Source organism: Rhipicephalus microplus, chromosome X, assembly GCF_043290135.1.
Source record: "Rhipicephalus microplus isolate Deutch F79 chromosome X, USDA_Rmic, whole genome shotgun sequence".
NCBI classification, from domain to species: domain Eukaryota; kingdom Metazoa; phylum Arthropoda; class Arachnida; order Ixodida; family Ixodidae; genus Rhipicephalus; species Rhipicephalus microplus.
The window spans coordinates 319,316,989-319,334,365 of NC_134710.1; the positions used below are offsets into that span (position 1 = coordinate 319,316,989).

General features: G+C 46.8%; 1 protein-coding gene across 1 annotated transcript; it reads left to right on the forward strand.

Moving 5' to 3' along the window:
* Positions 1–12,869: 12,869 nt before the first annotated feature.
* LOC119161293 (treslin-like) lies at positions 12,870–16,859 on the forward strand. Its single transcript, XM_037413690.2, has one exon. It carries the CDS (start codon positions 12,981–12,983, stop codon positions 16,617–16,619), a length of 3,639 nt encoding a protein of 1,212 aa, XP_037269587.1. The 5' UTR covers positions 12,870–12,980; the 3' UTR covers positions 16,620–16,859.
* Positions 16,860–17,377: the final 518 nt, after the last annotated feature.

The window sequence follows — 17,377 nt, forward strand, 5'->3', positions numbered from 1 at the left end:
CGTGCTTGCACTGCAGGAGGTGTATTCCCGGGCGGAGGACCTTCGCCTGCCAGGGTACGTTGGATACAGCAGCAGGACTGGCTGCACCCTGGCGACCTGCCTTGATGCCCCCTGCCTGAATGACAGCCACCAGCAAGGACGTTCCCGGTGTGCTGTCTACGCCAGGCGGGAGCTCCCGCAGGCAGAGGTGAAGGTGACTAACCTGGCTGGAGGCCCCTTTGAATGCTGCACCGTCCGCATCCACATCGGGGGGCAGGACACCACTGTGGCCAGCATCTGCGTTCGGCCGGGCCAGCCCTGGGACCCCAGATGCCTTCGTTAGCTGGCGCATCGCCTGGGCAGGGAGTTCCTGCTTTGCGGGAACGTCAATGCGAAACACCCAGCGTGGGGCGGCCGCAGGACTTACGCTCGAGGTAGAGAGGTGCGTTATGTCCTCCGGCAGCTGGGGCTGGCGATCCTCAACTCGGGTGCCAACACCTTCCTCCGTCGTGGGCAGCAGGCCACCAGCACTGCCATAGATCTTAGCGTGGTCACGGAGGGTTGCCAGTATGCCTGGTCGCCATTCCCGGACACCTGGGGCTCGGACCACCTGCCCATCCTGCTGTCTTCCTCCAGAGGTAGGGCTCCACGGGACCGCGAGTACCGCGTGGTGGATTGGCAGGTCTACCGGCGACTACTCAAGCAGGACACGAGCAGCGGGGACCTGCTGCAACTGGTGGCCCACAGTGCGAGGGCAGCAACAGTCACTGCCAAGGTCCAGCAGGGACAGCCCGTCCCAGACATCTGGCACCTGGCTCTGAGGGCGGCACGGCGACGTGCAGAGCGGCAAGCCCTGAGCAAGGGCCAACCGGAGCTCTGGACGATCTTCCGGCGAATTTATTCCGTCTGCAGACGCCACGCACGCAGGCGCCGGAACCAGGGCTGGCAGGGCGTGTGCGCCTCGATCAACAGCTCGCGGGATGGGACGAAGGCCTGGCGCCTCCTGAAGTGCCTGCTGATGGCGCCCCGGGTCTTGAACCAGGGACTGTCCCTGGCAGTTCACCTGTCGATCATGGCTGCGAACCTGGCAGTACGGCTGGCGGACCAGTTTGCTGCCAGAGACAGAGCCCCACTGCCTGCTGCACCACCGCCTGCTGCCCTCCCTTGCCCTACCTCCTGTCATCATCCCAGATGGGTGTCCGCGCAGGCGCGGGAGCTGTGCGAAGAGTCCATAGCGATACACGAGCTGGTGGCAGCCCTCGAAAGGACCAAGCGACGAAGTGCTCCAGGGGCCGACGGCATCACCTTCCAAATGCTCCGCAACCTGGATCGAGGTGGCCGTCAACGACTTCTGGAATACTACAACGACGTCTGGTGCACCGGAGTCTTACCCGAGTCCTGGCGAACTGCGGTGGTGGCGCCAATCCTGAAGCCCCGGAAGAAGGCCACGGCTCTCTCCTCATACCGGTCAGTGTCTCTGACCTCTGCGCCCTGCAAGGTGATGGAGAGGGTGGCTCTGGAGAGACTGGAGTGGATTGCCGACCATCTGGGCTTCTTCCCGGAGCAGCAGACGGGCTTCAGGCGACACCGGTGCACGGCAGATTCGATCTCAGACGTCGTCGCTACCCTCGAGGACGCCAGTAGCAGCGGGGACGTGGCCATGCTGCTACTGCTGGACGTAGAGAGTGCCTTCGACGGACTCCCACACGTGGCGGTCGAGGTGGCCCTGGACTGCCTCGGCATCAGCGGTAGCCTCCGAGGCTTCGTGTCTGCCTTCCTGTCCGGGAGGACCTTCCGCGTCCGTGTTGGAGGGGCAACCAGCCAACCCAGGGTCATCACTGCTGGTGTCCCACAGGATTCAGTACTGAGCCCCTTCCTCTTGTTGCCCCTTCCAAGCAGTGGTTGCCCCTTCCAAGCAGAGGTCCACCTCTGCTTGGAAGGGGCAACCAAGCGACGGACGCCTGCGGCCGCACTGCAACAGGCGGCCTCCTGCAAGCTCCAGGAACAACTGGAGGGACGGCTGCAGGTGTTCACGGACGGATATGTGATGCCAGACGGGACCGCAGCGGCCGCATGCGTAATCCCGTCCAGAGCCAACAGCAGGCAGTGCAGGCTACCCTTCCCGGCGAGCTCCACGGCTGCGGAACTGGCTGGACTGCATCTCGCCTTATACCTGTTGGCTGAGGACATCCTCCTTGAGCCGGCCGCGGTCCTGTGTGACAGCAAGGCGGCCTTGCAGACCCTGGCCAACTCCCGCCGTGCCGGACTGACGGCCTGCCTCCTGAGAGCCAAGGTCCGCGCCCTCACCGACGCCGGGGTGTCCGTCTCATTCCACTGGCTGCCCTCCCACGTGGGCATCGCTGGAAACGAGAAGGCGGACACACTCGCGGCTGTCCACCAGCCTGGTACTCTTTACTCCTGTGCCGTGGCGGCCAGGGACTATTCACAGGCCCGTCTCAAGAGGCTCCTCGTCACAGTCCACCCAGACCCGAGGGTGGCCAGCGGGCGAGGACCAAAGCCTCTCCCAGAGACGGGCCTCACCAGGAGAGAATGGGCCTCCCTGTTACGCCTGCGGACTGGCTGCGTGTGGACGGCGGCCCGCCGCCACGCCAAGGGCCTCTGTCCCTCCCCGGCCTGCAGCCGTTGCGGAGACCCAGAGACCCTCGAACACCTCCTCTGTGCTTGCCCTGGCTTAGCACAGGAACGCTTGAGGGCCCACACGGCCTACAGGAGACAGGGCCTGCCCGTCTCCACCCGGAAAGACCTGCTGTTCCCGTCTCGACCACATCCAGCAGCACTCTTCAGCCTGGCGGAGTTCGTGGAGGAGTCAGGAATTGCTGCCTACCGCTGATCCCAGGAGCCATGCTGCCCTTGCCTTTGCCGACGGCCTGCTGCTCGCGCTGAAGCAGGCCGGGCATCCCTCCTTACACACCACACACTATTTCTCCTACCCTCTTTCATACCCCTCCACCCACCCCAAAGGCACTGCGCCATGTCACCTGTAGGCAGACAGAAATTAGGTGCCTTCTTCCTTTTCCTCATGAACCACTAACAACAACAACACATTTTGCCTGTCTCCCACTTAAAATAAATTACGGACGCAGCATAGATGATCCCTGGTAAAACAATAAAAAACTACACTTTTCTTTTCTCGGTAGAATCACCAAAGATGCTGCACTCCAGCGTACATGCTTTGATGAGGTTTGTTATGGTGTCGCGCTGCTTACGCCGAAGATAGGTTCGATTCTCGGCCACGGCAACCGCACTCTGACAGGGGCGAACAGCAAGACGATGCATGTGCAGAAGGTTATAAAATGCAAGGTGACCACAACTACTTTGCAATTGCCTCGAAATCATGTTGCACTTCTGAAACGTATACGAAATCGTACTTGCATTTCAGGTTGCGTTGTTCTTGGGCGATTCCATTAAAAAGATGTGATTGTTTCCCTTCCACAATTGGTACCTGTATCAGACGCATCGGAGTAACTGCTGGCAGTGGTTTTTTTGTTTTATTTGTCACACGGGAATACCGCCGCGTGTTAGATTTTATTGTGTGTAGTTGCTCATATTTAATCACGTATAATTTTGGTGCTTCGTTTCACTAGAAAAACAAGTTGAGATTAATTGCAGAAAATTCTACTGATTTCAGATAGTGTCTACGTGCAGCATCCTCGCAACTGCGCTGTCACGCTTGTAAGTACCAGTTTAAATAGCCACGTAATGAAAAAAATTTTCCCACGTGTATTTGTTCGCTAGGCTGGGCTGGAAGTCATCCAATGTTGTTGTCACAATGACTGCAGTTCAGCTCAGTGAACGAGGAAACCCGTATGCAGTTCCAGAACGTTGAATCATTTCATCTCACTTAGTCAGTGACCGTTTATCATCTCGCGTTAGAGACTTGTAATAAGTGAGTATGAAATACTGACTATCTTTGAGGTAGTGGCACAAGTATTTCACAGCAAGGCATGTAGCCACCAACTCGGGGCTAAAATTGCTGTAGCATCTCCTTTGCAGTGTCATCACCTTAGAGAAAAAAAAACACCAATAGCCACATACACATCAGCAACCACGGTGAAGGTGAAGACTTTTGGGTATAGGATGAGAAAGGGGTGTTGCCTTGGCGAGTTCTGCTTTTATGTCCTCGAAAGTTTTGCTGGTGGCTTCTTTCTATTGTAAAGAAATGCTTGGTCTCATGTGGCTGCCCGAATAGTCGTGAAGCGCAGCATAGCACAGACCTTCTGTAACAATTTAAGAGTCCTAAAAACTACAGTTTCCTCACTGTTGTCTGCCATGAAAATTCGAAAATTGCCGTGAATCGACTGGGAAGGGGTCAAGTAGCATAGCGGTCAGCACAATGGACAAGGAAATCTTACTGTGAGGCGCTAAATGCGCTCTTTGTAACATTGGCAGTAAGACAAAACTTCCGCAATCACTTGAAAACTTCGTGCTTATGACTTTTGTGTTTTGAAGCACTGCAGCTGATACCAGAAAATGCTCTTAGATTATGCAACAGATGAGGTTGCTAGCTTCTTTATCAACAAAATGTGGAAATGTCAGGATTGTGTTGCATAGTCTGAATGGCATGTGAAGGTACTTAAACATGCCAAAATTATTTATAACAGTCTTTGGTTTGACGGATGGCTTGACCAGTATTTAATGATACGCTTTTCCGCAAATAAGCTTTTCTGAAAATTGTACCTTCATGAAATGCTGCAGTAAAATCCTCTATGTGAGGCATTGGGTGCGAGTTGGGAATCATTACTTAATTCAAACTGTGATAGTCACTGCAAGGTCTTAATCACCGGTATTTCTGGTAACTATGAGGAGCTCGGAGGACCACAAGCTGGTTGGAGACTTCAAGCATGTGTTCAAATTAATGGCGAATTATGTTGAAGGGGCCCTGCAACACTTTTCGAGCATGGTCATAAAATGTTGCCAATTGGTAGTCGAGTCTCCGGAAAACATGCGAGCCAAATATTATAGCGAAGCACGTGGCTTGGAATATACAATAAATTCTCAAAGTCAGCTAAGAATCACTTTCTCATCTCTTGAAAAAGGATGCTATATATTCAAAAATTACTCTCATAAACTCAAGTTTCACGCCACTGGCTGATTTGAGCGTGGCGTACTCTGGAGTTTCTGGGGTTGCCGTGGGAAGCTGCCACATGTCCGTGCACACGCGATTGCACTGAAATGTCGTTTGTTTAAATAAAAGTGCTCATGGCCACGAGCTGCACATGACGTACCTTCTCCTGTGCCATCCCCCTTTGCTTAGCTTCCAGCGCTTTCGTCAAGATAAGAGAAGAGAGAAAGCAAATACATTGTGTGACAAACTCCACGTGTACGGAGTGGATTTTAAAAATTTTCGCGGTAGTTGACTCATGAGGCAATAAGCTTCTCTAGTGAAGCCATATATCCCATGGCTACTGGGAAAAGTCTTGCACGGTCCCTTTAAGGCAGTCCGCGGCTAGGTAACAAGATGGTGCAGAGACTAGTGGGCGTTTTGTGACAGTCTGATGTGTCACTTTATGTAAGACAGGCGTGTCAGTGAAGGGGGGAAAAAGATGTCTGTAAATTTAGCATGAACAGCTGACCAGCGGGTACAAATACCGGAGTATGTGTGGCGGAACAGTAGTTATGGAAAATTTGATAAAATACACTGTGTGACATTGAGTAGCTGAAATGGCGCAAAAAATCAGAACGTACGTGTGATGAAAATTGAGGCGTCAGCTACAAGAAAACACCAGTGAAATTTCTGCTTCAGTCTTATGTCCTGAGTGCTAATCATTAATCATTTTCTTTGATGATTGAGTGACTGACAGAGGTGAGCGGACTTGTAGAATGGTCACATTAGCAATGATCCGTTAACTTAGGCAGAACAGTACAAATTAAGGCACTTTTGAGGTAGCAGTGACTCCTGGTCAGGCGATCAGTCATGTGGAAAAGTGTGTTGGTTCTGGGGCCATAAACACTGGCTGTCTTCAGTGCTTGGTTTTGTAGTTTCGTGTGAAATAGGAAACAGCATGGTTTATTATTGGTATTGTAATGAGCGTGGTACTAGCAGGTTGAAGGCGACCAAGACAGTGAAGTAGAAACTGAGCAGTTGTGCCCATTAAATTGTGGCTTGGCTAGTGATCAGTGAGCCAGCACACACAAAATCCAGCCAGCTCAGCGGTGAGCTTGTTGACGAGTCGTTGACCTGGACTCTGATGTGCTCAATGTGGTCATCGAGAGATGATGCGTCAGCAGAAAAAGCATGATCGCAGTAGACTGCAGCAATGTCTAGGATACCAGCTTCCGTATTTTTTTCTGCTTCCTCAGCTACAGTCTCGAGCGAGTCAGTGGATAAGGCACTTAGGATCATGTGCGTCTCGTGAGGCAGTCACTGATGAAGCTCTCTGAAAGTGACAGCTTCCGGTGATTCTGAGTCGTTTCCAAGAAGGTGTCTCATGCAACAAAGCTATCGAGTTGGTTTTTTATCACCAAGTTCATCAGTGTTGAGCGGAAGTAGATTCTGTCAAGCGGTGAAGGCACGCTGCCTTCAAGGCATCACGTGGGTTTTCAGCCGGCGGTGTCAGATGGACGGCACTAATGGCAGAGGCATTCAAAGTTGTCTGGTTGCCAATAATGCAGTCGAATGACTGCTTTGAGGTGACACGATTTTCCTAGGGTTACTCAATGGTAGCAAACCAATGCGCAATGCCCACTGGCCAGAAATCTTGAACCTTGACGGTTGCAAAATGACCAGCATGAGTTATAATGGCGTGTCTTGTGGCTGTGACAGAACTTGCGTCTGTTAGTGAAAATCATTGCAGAGGAATCAAAGTATGCATTGCAGATGTGTGAACAACAGTATAGTATAGTGTTTAACATAATAGTGTACTAATAACATAATAGTATACTGTTTAATGTTCACACTGATAAAAACTTGGCAATCGGCTTACACACGCAACCAACTTAATGGTCCTCTTTGTCTTTCTTCGAGCCAATGCACAAAAAGGAATAGGTGCTATCGTACATATCCCACAGATATGTGTTGCCATTCCAGTATGCTCTGAGCACATGTTTCGCAATTTATCTGGTGGAACTTTTGCTTATATGTCCCCCAGTTACATGAAAGCCCACATTTTGTGACTGATCAGTTCAGTTCCGGATAAGCTCTTGCAGAAATCTAATAAAAGCTCAATTATACACAGCACTTTACCATAAACCCTAAATTCTATGCTTATGTGGTACCGTAAGAGACACACACACAAAAAAGGAACTTATTTACTTTAATATAATGTGCACTGATTTCTCACAGGTTCTAACAAGTGTGCCTATATATAAAGATACCAGCTCTTTAATATAAAACTGGCATGCCTGTATGTTGATGATCGAAAAAAAAAGAAAAGAAACAAGTACATTTTGCCTGTGTGAGTGTAAAAGTTTTTCTTCTTGCAGTTTACTCGGCCATTGACCCACAGGTCGCGGGATCGAATCCCGTCTGCGGCGGCTGCATTTCCGATGGAGGCGGGAATGCTGTGGGCTCGTGTGCTCAGATTTGGGCGCACGTTAAAGAACCCCAGGTGGTCAAAATTTCCGGAGCTCTCCACTACCGCGTCTCTCATAATCATATGATGTTTTTGGGACGTTGAACCCCACATATCATTCATCAATCAATCAATCTTCTCGCAGTTGATTTTCTTAAATGATCCAGCTTTCTCGGCTTTAGGACAGCTTCTTTAATACATCTCAATTGCGCACATATTTCAGAAGATTTACCTAGATGAGCTGGATGTGCATAGAGTAGTTCAAACTAGTCGGCAAGCTTGGCTTTGAGGCCTGAATGTTTTCTCATTCTCGACCTGTGGAAACTTGTCATAGTCGACATGCAGCTGAAGATTTCATTGTTCGTGCTGCTCATGGTCACAGGCCTCAAGCATGCAGAATGGACATGATGCAGCTATATATACCATGCAAAAGATCTTTCCGTTGTTGTGAGTAATCATAATAAATGTGGCAATTCAGCAGCTGCACTTCAGTGAAAAGAAATATGATGCAGACAAGTCACAGTTGTGGTTAAACTTAACTTATATTAACTGGCAGTAAAATTTGCTCCACCAACATTTTATGATAGTGATGACTAGAGGCCAGACTTATAGGCCCTAAAAAATGGGTTTTAGGCACTGAAAATAGGCGGGAACTGTTTTAGGCCCCGAAAACTGTAAATATAGGCCCGATAAACTTTCACAAATTTTCAAAGAAATACGTGTATATTCTGTGTCTACGACATGAAAGCAAGCAGAAATGTTTTAGTTTATGATGATACAAAGGCACTAGTGGTTTAGCATAGCCATGCAGTTTTTTTTCCCCGCAGGGTTTGCAGAGTACGGTCTTTTTTTCTGGTCCAGCATGGTGAGTTAAGTGTCCACCGTCGATTAACACGCACCTGGATTTTTTTCTTTACGGAAAGGCTGAGAAGGGCAATGCAGGAGCAAATTTCCAGATTGCTAATAGGCCAGAAGGGTCTTTTTGCCTTGTATTAACTTGGTCTAGCTGTACAGGGTAAATTTTTTTTCTGTGTGTGAACTGTTTAAAGGGCCCTTCACCAGGTTTGTGAACCTCGATTAGGCAAGAGAAATGCATGCGCTGTGTGCTCACAATCTCATCTGCCAAGATTTATAATGCTACGTACCCTGGAAAGAGGTGAAATGTTAGACTGAACGCCGCTTGACCATCTCACAGGTACGTGCCTTAACACGGTGGACGTGATGTATACAAGTAATAATCCTGTGTAAAGTAGTACGTGACACTGCAAGAATTATTCGAGACGACGTGTAATTTGTGCAATCTGTTGCCTGAATAGAGGTGAAGGTTGACAGAAATATAACTTACAAACGGAATCTATGTGCATTTTTTTTAACTTTATATGAAGTGAGATGCGAGACCTGCCTCCATTTTATTTGTGTTGGTGTTCACGCCATTCTCGCATCATGCTGGTGCCAGCATCATTCCCAACACTTGGCGTGCTTTAGGGGCAAAGTTCTTTAGACTAGTTCTAGCGGTGCGATGATGTATATCGTGGATGGTAAGGACACATGATACATGCCAGCCTTTCCAAATGTACATGCATAGAGAGATGCATCCCTCAGATACAGGCTGTAAAATACAGAAAACATCAAAAGGGCACAACACCGCTTGCGTGCACGACCTCATGTGGGCATGTCATGTGAATATAACCTTGCGTGTGCGTGACTTGATGTGTCTGTGTCATGTAGTGCAGACACATCACAGGCTTCAAGTTGATCTAATATCGATGAGGGCAGCAAAGTAATTTGGCTTGCGAAGTCTACAGCGGGCGAGTGGCAAAGGTTTCAAGCTCACCTTCTCGCATCATGCTTTCACGGCTTGTAATGAACCAATTAAAAAATATATAGGGGTACAAAATTTGTCATTGGGCATGTAACAACTTCCAGCGTCTAAGTAAAAGTTCTTATGTTACCCAGTGAAGCACCATTTAAGAAGTAAATGACAAACGAAACAAGAACCACGTGGACATCTTTTTTTTTCTACTTTACTTTCTCTTGATGACACTCCATGGTTGAGCATTTGTTCTTCATCGTCTTGCAGCTGCACAGAAGCACCTCTTGTTCCCTATACGCATGCCAGCAGACGCTGGGGAGATGCTGAGCAGATGATGCGACGCGGATGAATACATGTGTAGAGGCTAACCAGTCTTTCTATTGGCTAAGTTGCCTTGTAGCCTAGACAGTGCTGAAAGGAACTTCAGAGAGTTAGTATAGGTTGTACTCCGTAAAGTTACAAAAGCTTAGTTTTGCCCTGTCATATGAATACGGGTCTCCTCTGAAGCAATATTTGAGGTTTAATAGCATTTATATAAGCACCAATTTTGAAAATAGGCATTTATAGGTACTATAAAAAAACTATAAAATCCCTTCTCAACCTCCAATTGGTGCTCATATATTATTGTGGCACGATAGGAAGGCAAGAAACAAAATAGGCATTTGCCTATAATTTGGTCTCTAGTGATGACACTGCATCTGGTTTCGGCATTGTACTGAATTCTAACATGTGAAAAATTATTGTTATTCATAATTAGGGAAAGAAAGTTCGTATTACATTTGATTTTTCAGTACAAAAAGTGACCTACACCTCATCTGACTAAATGCTTCGCTGGCATTTTAAAAAAATAATTTAATCTATCTGTTTTGGAGAAGTGCATTTCATGCTAAAGGCTCATTCATACGATACGTACCTGTTTCCTTCAGGGTCAGACTGAGCATCACTGCCTATATTCTTGGTTTTTCATATATGCAACGATCTTGTGCCATGCCCTGGAGCCACGTAACTCATCTTTCCAGTGCATATGTATGCTTCGATGTCTAAAGTAAGCATGTTGACGTTTGGCGACAAATGTGTTCGTCGTATCACTCTGTTCTGTACTTCAGTTTATCAATTGCTTTACCGCAACATGAGAAATGTGCAAAGTGCTCTACACGATAATCTGCTGAGTGTTCTGTTGAATCTTAGTAATCCAAGCACTGCGCTGTATCTTTGCGTACCAAGGGCCTCATGTCCTGTCCTCTGTGCTTTTTGTCTGCATCAACTATGCTCCAAGAACTGTTACGAATTTGTTCCCAAGCGCTCTCCATTATTGAGCTCAGTGCTGCGTTTTTGTGATTTGCTCCTGAGATATGGTGTATATTTCTGGGGGAAGATTTTGAATATATTAACAGTGAAACTATTTAAACCGGCCGTAATCTGTCCAATGCAAACAAAATATGTCTGGCGGGTGGGTGCCACATAAATTGGGAAAGCACAGAGACTGAGTACAGCAGGTGCACGCATTAAACAAGAATGGACACATTAACAAGAGACAAAGAAAAAAATGAGATAAGAAGAAAGAGAAAAATAAAGATAAATAAAGGGATTAAAGCAATAAATGGATAGACATGCCCAGAGAGAAAAAGTGATAAAAACAGCCCTCCCCCAAAGAAAAGAAATAGAAAAACAGAGCGAGACAGAAAGAAAAAGAAGCAAAGAGAACAAAGAGAAAAATAGAAAAAATAATTAGAAAGAAATTAGAAACATACATAAAGGAGGTAGAAGAAACTCAGAGAACGAAAAAGGAAAAAAAAAAGAATCAAGGAAGGTCTTTAAGCTCCGCTCTTCCGTCAGGCTTTTCAGTGTTAGTGCAAAGCTCACATATAATTTTTAATACACACTGTCATTTGAGACGCACGTTGGAGATCTTCAGTCATCTTCCTTGTTGCAATCCGTGGGCATAAACTGTATGCTCAGTCATTTTTGTGGGTATATCTGAAGTTTAACTAACCTAACAAAAAGGACAACCTATTTCACTATTATCAATTTCAATGTCATCACTTTCCATTTTGTATAAGTTTTTGCCATGCGTTAGCGGTAACCTAACTTTCAGTGCTGCAACATGCATTCATGAGCAAGCATTTCAGAACATACATAATATTGGATTTGGTATTCTGTTCATTTTGGAATTCTACAGCACAAAATATGAGACAGAAAATAAAGCACACGTGGACAGTGCCTTGTGCTTCTTTATTTTCCATCCCGTATTTTCCTAATTGTATTAATTATTTCAAAATGAATTATGACCAACAAGCCCAGATGTCTGTTTCGTTAATCTGTTTTGCATACTGAGTTTAAGCTTTTCTTGAAGCATTTATATTGCACTTTCAGATCTAATGTACATTTTTTGTTCCTAATTTTTGCTGTTTCATGTTGTTAAAAGTTGACAAGGTTATCCTTCTGGACTATTTGTGAAAATACATCATAGTGTGTTTTATTTTTAATTTTGTGCAATGTTATTTTAATGTCATGTGTAAGTTCTGCAATAAAAGTTTGTTGTGGAACCAGAGTTTGAACGCTAACATCATTTTTGTTCAAGATGAAATGCTACAAAAAACATATACCACAATGCGTAAGTTACATATTTTAGCGCATTTTGCCCTGAAATCAAGCGTCCAAACAATGTATGAAACATTCGGGATTGACATCTATGCAACGTCTTTTGATCGTAAAAACGTGTAAAAGCACATCTGCAATTTTTCACATATAAGGCATTACAAGTCGGCTTCGCCGCCATGCTCCGTCGCGTAGTGGCGAAGTACGTTTGCGGCTTAAAAAGAGCAATAGTGAGTGAAACAACTTCGGTAAATATTGTGCCCTGGCTCTGCTAAAACAATTAGACAAGGCCATAAAATGAGAAGAAAATGGAAAGCATGGGCATGCACGTACGTAACATGACACTGCAACTGTTCACGTTCAATTACGATCTACTCGAAAGGCGTGGCACAAGCTTAATAACCGAGAAGAGACAGAAAGAGCGCTCTTTCTGTCTCTTTGCGTTCTCGGTTTTCAAGCTTGCGTCACGACTTTCAAGTAACGATGCACCAATCGGCCCAACACAGCATGTTGTTAATTATTAGCAGCCACCTTCATAACTGCGCGCGAGTCAACAGAAAGTGAACCCTTTTTCAAAATTAGTGGCAAGCGTGCGCCTTTACACGCTCGTTCGGCCATGAAATCAAGCCGTACGTGGCACCGTGGGTAAAACTCGACTTACGAAAGGCACGGGTAACGTTCGTTATACGGCCGCTAGTGGGCTTACTTCAAAATTCGCGCAAAATTTTATTCCTCTCCTTCCTTTCTTTTCTTTGTCTTTCAGTTTTAGTGCCGTGCATGGCAATATATCCAACGCAACAACAGCCCGAAGAGCGAACTATCTAACCTAAACTGAATTTTTTTTCAGTAGTAAACAAATTGTAAACTGTGACTCTCTTTTCAGGATCAGGGGTGGCCTTCTTTTCAAACAAAAAGGTTACCGGTTGGCAACGCTGTGTCATCAATTATGTTATCAAATAGCGGGGTCGGCGGGGTAGCAAACAATATCCGTCATGGCTCGAACGTCGCGTTGTGTGTGACTGTACAAAGTTTGCGAGTGATGGTTCTACCCGCCAAGCATGTTTCAGTCGACAAAAGCGGTGTTTTTGGTGGATGTGGCATCGTTCTTCAGCCGCGAAGATCGACTAAGTGTGGCCGACTACCAGCAGGCCATGAACGCGGTCAAATATTGCTGCCTGAAGTTTCTCACGCACTTTGGCACGAAGAGGACTCGATGGGGTTACAAGTTTTACAACCGCAATGGCTCTGCTCGTCAGCGTATGGAGAAGCGCCTCTTCTGCGAGTTCAACCTGGAAACCTTCGAAGATTTCGAGGAAGATCTCGTCAGGCGATTTGAACACTACAGGCAAGCATGCGATGCAATTGACCGCAGTGGTTCTCGCAGCACAACCGAAAAAGATCCCCCCTGCAGTGTCCTCCGTGCTGCACTGACGCAGATATTCTCTGAATACCAGTGGGACGCTCCTAGCCTTTCGTCTCCCGTCAAGTGGAAATTGAGAAAGCGTGAGAAGAAGTGCACGAGTGAAACCTGCGAAGGTGAAGAGGATGCGAACTATGTATTTAACATATCGCCCTGCCCTCATACCGACAGCGATGTTGCCGCCTTCTTGGGCAGATCAGCCACTGCATGTGCGGATGTTGCGGATGAAATTCTCCCCGCCCACGTTCGTCGCCTGCTGTTCGCCAGCGCGTTGGTCAAATTTTTCTGGATTGACACGACATCCCTAGAAGCCACCCTTGACCGTGGTACGACGGTTAGCCCCAAGCTTCGGAAAGCTACAACGGCTCTTGGAGGAGACGTGATGTGTATATCGACGCTGGTAGCTGCTGGAAGTGTTTGTCTCGGCCCAGATGGACGGGTAGCGAAACAAGGGCCCCTTACTGCTGTCCCTTTTTGTGATGTGGCCAACTCTTATTTTTCCAAGACCATCGAGCCCCAGGCTAAGCAGCCATTAACTCCTGTAGTGTATAAGGGGACCCACATTGGATTGGCTGTGCTGTGCCCGAATTCCTCTCGCGTGACCGAAGAGCTTGTTGCTGCTGAGGACTGGAAAGAGATACGGATATTGGGTAGGACGAAAGCAGATGCTAGGCTGTGTATTTTTCAGTCCACTCGGGTGCAGATATTTCGCTGTGCTGGCACGAGCTTGCATACCTACTCAAGGACTCCTGCCACTGCATTGAATGAGATTCTCGCCTGTCTTGTAAATGACAATGGTGCACTTTTTGTTGAAATGTTGTTAAACCACTCTTTTTTTAAGCACTCTGGTTTTCTGTTCCCCATAGACTACAATTCATTTTCTGTGCACATTGTCACAAAGCCAGCTGTGAGGGCGCCAATGGCATTGTCAAAAAATGCCGGCAGGGAATTTGCGAATGGTAACCGAGATGAAATGAGACGAATAGGCATCCTGTGGAGAAGTAGCACATCTTCACGTTTGGAAAAGCCCTTTGCGGCAAATGTGCTTGAAAAGTGGTTTGTTCCTGCTTCCACCAGTTGTATAGTTGATACTAGCAACGAGCAGGCACATTCCACTTCTCAAGACTACTTGCTCAAGTTGCTACGACGAGAGTACCGGACAAAACTAGCAGCCAGTAAGGCCAAGGGTGAACATAGAATTGTGAGTGATGAGCCCAAGCGGCCAGTGTCTGTGCCTAAGATGCGCAGGTGCCTTAGTGTTTCTTTTCCTGTTATGCCTGCATCAGATGATAACATGGAAGCCACTTCGTTTGGCCGAAATGCTCTCATTGCAACACCTTCTTCTGATGTTGACCAACTTGTCATTCATCTCAAGGAATGTTATGATGCTGCACTTAATGCAGAATTGCCAGCCTCCTTGTTAACCTGTGCCCAGAACATAGTCAGCGTGGTGAAGAGGTTTGCTGAGAGTCAACCAAGTGAACTAAGTTGTTCTGAAACTGCTTGCAGGGTGCTTAGGACTCACTTCACTTTGAGCTGTGTTCAGATTGCAGAGAAATATGTCAACCATAAAGATGATGACAGTGTCAAACGTCGTGTTAATGAATATCAGCTGCAAGCACTGTTGGCATTGGAGGAGGAAGTGAACTTTCAGTCAGCGAGCAATTGTGTGGAAAGAGTAACATCCTTGCTTCGAACACTTTCTTTTATTTACAACCCAGCATGTGCGAGCGAATTTTTGAAAGGAATTGTGAGCAGCGCCTATCTAATAACCCTTAAGGACATTCTCATGGAAATTGCTGAGGAGCTGAACATTCAGATTATTTCAGATGAACTTGACACTTCGCTTGGTTCTGAAGGAGACATTTTTCGCTTGGGATCTGTTCCCTCTATGCAGTCACAGGAGTCCTACCTGTCAAGTATTCCATCATCGCTCAGCTTGATGCGGGGTACTGACAGCACTAATACAGCAGAGAACAAAGCTTTAGTCAGAGTAGACCTTTCACAGCCACCAGCACTTGAGAAGCTTCAAATTGTGGTAAAGCAGGCATCTACAAAGGACGGAGCAAATGACTCCAAATCGTTAAGAAAACATGCAAAAAGGGCAAGGACAGGGAATGCACAGAGTAATGACGATGAAGTAGGTTGCAAAAAGTCACAAAAGAGTATAACTTCAACACCAAGTGCTAAACGTCGTCGTGTCCTAAAGACAACATTTGTACCAGAAACACCTCATGGGAAACAAGGAAGGAAGGCCGTTCAGCGTCGGCAAGAGCTGTTGAGAAAAAAATGCAGTGTTAGGATCACATTGCCAGTAGTAGAGGAAACTCCTGAAAAGAAACACTTCTCTCAACCAACAACTTCAAAATCTCAGACCCCAGTTAAACATTCTGGTTTGGAAATTCTGAGCAATGCTGAAATGCAGTATGCTCAGGGCAGCACAACACCAAAGAGGACCCTTCGGCCAAAGATGCTTTTTTCTCGTGTGCAAGCAACGCCACCCGAGTGGAACAGTTCAGAATGCTTGTTCACTTCTCCCATTGGTGATGTTGAGCAGGTGCCCAACAATGAGAAAACGCCTAAAAAAATTGGCAGTCAGTTACATACAGGAAATGAACAACACTGTACTGTGACACCACGAAGAAAAGTTTCAAAGAAACTTCTGAGTTCTCCTTCAACACCAAAGTCCACACTCAATTTTCCTAGTAATGTTGATGCATCTCCAGCTGTCAAGCGAATGCTCTCAAAGCTGCCAACTACCACTGTGAGGAGGCAGACATTGTTCCCAAAAACTGAGACGCCAAGGCAGTTGTTCAGTATGAAAAGTCATAGAAGCTCACTGGTTAAGAGTGTAGACTCATTGGATAGTCTAGTGGCAGATCGGGCTAGCTCCGGTACCCAGTCATTTTCCACCTCTTCAGAACAAATTTTAGGGGCCGACAACGATGCTGCTCTAATTGTGACTTCTGAACCACCAGAGAACTCTCTTAGCTCACCACTCTTATCAGAATGCACATCTCGCTTCACACGGAGTAAATCGCGTGAAACAGGCCTTTCACCACACCAACTGTTTGTATTATCGCAGAAGAGCCCAGTAAGGAAGGGAAACCATGGGTTTAAGAAAAGGGGCAACAAAACAGTGGGCTGTGCTATGTTGAAAGACAATGACCAGACTCCAAGGCATAAAGTGACAAAGAAAGTTTCGTACACTCCTCCTTCTGCATTGAGTTTATTGCACCTTACTAGCTCTCCCATGCTGTTAAAGAAGACCAAGTGATTGTGCCGGTGGGATGTTTTAATCAATTCATTTATCTGTACTTAAATTTTTAGTGCATATATGGGGATTTTTCTGAATGTTCTCGGTGTTTACAATTATCAAATGTAATGTAAGTATGTACAGAAAATTGCTGGGTATTACGCGTCATTTTATGCTTAAATAAATATAGCTCACTGTACAGGATACAGTGCCATGTGAATGTCTGAAATAATCAATGTAATTTTACATCATTGTCACAAACGACTCCAATTTTCGGATCATCCGTGGGCCCCATCTTCCGAGGAAGGACGCTTTTGTGTTGGGGGGACGACATCCGGCGACTATAACGACCCAGCGTGGCGCCGGCTCGTCCTCCCTGCACCGGTACCGGAAGGGGCACCGGCGGTCTAAACAAGAAAAATTACTCCCAGATGAGACGGGAGCACGTGTACGCCCCTGAAGAGGTTTGAACTGCATCGAAATAGGCAGTTGACGTACAGCCAGCAACAAGTGCGGTCGTCGGTGTCGCGAGTCTCGCGTAGGCGACGAGCATGGAGTGACCCGCGCAACCACCCCCGTGCGCGCAATGTATTGAGACGGCTGCAATTCCGGGCACCCTCGTCGTCTACCAAGCCGGTGAGACCTTCAGCGGCACCCGTCAACTCCCCTACGTGCACCAAGAGCTGGCCTGGTCCGTATGGAACTTTTTATTGTGACTTTTCTTTTTTAAACTGTTAAATTATTTTAACCAGCCCTTTTTTTTTTAATATTTGTATACT

Bases quoted from the DNA above. Each gene is read 5' to 3' on its own strand.
- LOC119161293 (XM_037413690.2), top strand. From the start codon at position 12,981: ATGTTTCAGTCGACAAAAGCGGTGTTTTTGGTGGATGTGGCATCGTTC.